At 49.6% G+C, this 1378-nt stretch overlaps 1 protein-coding gene across 1 annotated transcript in view; it reads right to left on the bottom strand.

Moving 5' to 3' along the window:
- Positions 1-454: 454 nt before the first annotated feature.
- LOC104167127 (estradiol 17-beta-dehydrogenase 11-like) overlaps positions 455-1378 on the bottom strand; it is a gene marked incomplete at its 3' end in the record, with an annotated part of 2382 nt that continues 1458 nt past the window's right edge. Inside the window, exons 2-3 of the mRNA XM_009707275.1 lie at positions 1113-1220; positions 455-586 (exon numbers count right to left, since the gene is read on the bottom strand). Of these exons, the coding sequence (XP_009705577.1) occupies positions 455-586; positions 1113-1220 (240 nt within the window). The remainder of the gene's footprint in view (positions 587-1112; positions 1221-1378) is intronic.

Raw genomic sequence — 1378 nt, 5'->3', positions numbered from 1 at the left:
TATTCAACACTGAGCCTGACTGTCATTAAGTGACTAATGCTACCACTAATGCTATGTGCTGCGTAGCACCTCAGATTCTGAGAGCCCCAGAGATTCCTGTTCTTCGTGCATGGAACAACTGCCAGCCTCTTTTCCAAACAGGAATGTTTGAGGAAGTCGGCTAGAAACAGGAGCTGATTCTCACATCTTTCCTGTGCTGCTTTTGAAGTGTCAGGCATCAGTGGCACCACTGTCAGTGTCTCACCCTAGCACATACAATAAAACACTCACCAATCTGTGGCTTCTCCTTTTCTTCTGCCACAAATAGCAATCCCTAATAGCTGAAACACGCCCACTCTGCCACCCCAGCCAGCAGCTGCCTGGCCCCGGGGGTCAGCTGTGGGTGTGCCCAGCGATGGCTCCTCAACAACGCCCCTCAGAAAAAACTTAGGTATGAAGTTGGTGGTGGCCTTACCCACATGTGAGCAAGAATGTTGACTTCAAACATCCTTTCAATCTGGTGGTCCTGAGTCGAGAGCAGGTCGGCAGCTGTAATCACACCGGCGTTATTCACCAGGATGGAGACATCCCCAATGTCCCTTTTCACCTTTTGGACAGAAAAAAAAGGAAAAGTGTGTATCATGCATAACGAAAAAAATGCCAGGCTGTGGAAGATGAGTGACAATTAATGTAATTCTTAACGTCGTTTCTTTTAGGGAGAGGAAGATCCTGCCTCCTTTCCAGATGGGGTAGGCATTGTGCAGTGGTACCATGGAATCTGGTTTAGCTCTGGTGCTTCTGCCTTCTGTAAGCCTTCCCAACATTGCCCACAGACACAGCATGCTCTGTGTAGTCACAGCAGGGACTATGGACGTACAGGCTGTTTTGAGCCAGCTGGAGCACGTCCTTTACAACCCAGTGTCCCCAGTGCTGTCTGCGTCCTGTTCTTTAGGAAACAATACGGCAGAAAAAACAGAAGTGCTACTCTGCTCTCTGTACAGGAAGCTTCAAGAAGTGGGGAGATTCCGAGGGCTTGCATAATTTGTGTACAATACAACTTCTCTTGTTTGCCTGACTTTTCTAAAAACTGAGCACATTTGGGTAAGCCTTTGGACGTGCCCCTGCTCCCCTACCTTCTCTGCAGCGCTGTAGATTTCCTCCCTTTTGCTGCAGTCCACCACAAAGGCTTGAACAGTGGCTCCCAGCCTTTCGCATTCTGCTGCCGTGTCCTCAACGCCGTGCTGGAAGAGGCAGAAAAGAGACACGCATACAGAACTGTACCCTGCTTGTGTGTTGCTGCTTGGGCGCCATGGCAGATAAGTGAGAGGCTGAAGGGTTTTAGATTACATTTGGAAGTATAACTGCTGCCAAGCCCCTCAACAGCTCGTGGCTGCCCCGG

The sequence above is a fragment of the Cariama cristata genome, unplaced genomic scaffold (assembly GCF_000690535.1).
Source record: "Cariama cristata isolate BGI_N322 unplaced genomic scaffold, ASM69053v1 scaffold42229, whole genome shotgun sequence".
In the NCBI taxonomy this organism is placed as follows: domain Eukaryota; kingdom Metazoa; phylum Chordata; class Aves; order Cariamiformes; family Cariamidae; genus Cariama; species Cariama cristata.
Note: the sequence above shows the minus strand (reverse complement) of the source record. Positions and strands in the feature narration are given on the sequence as shown.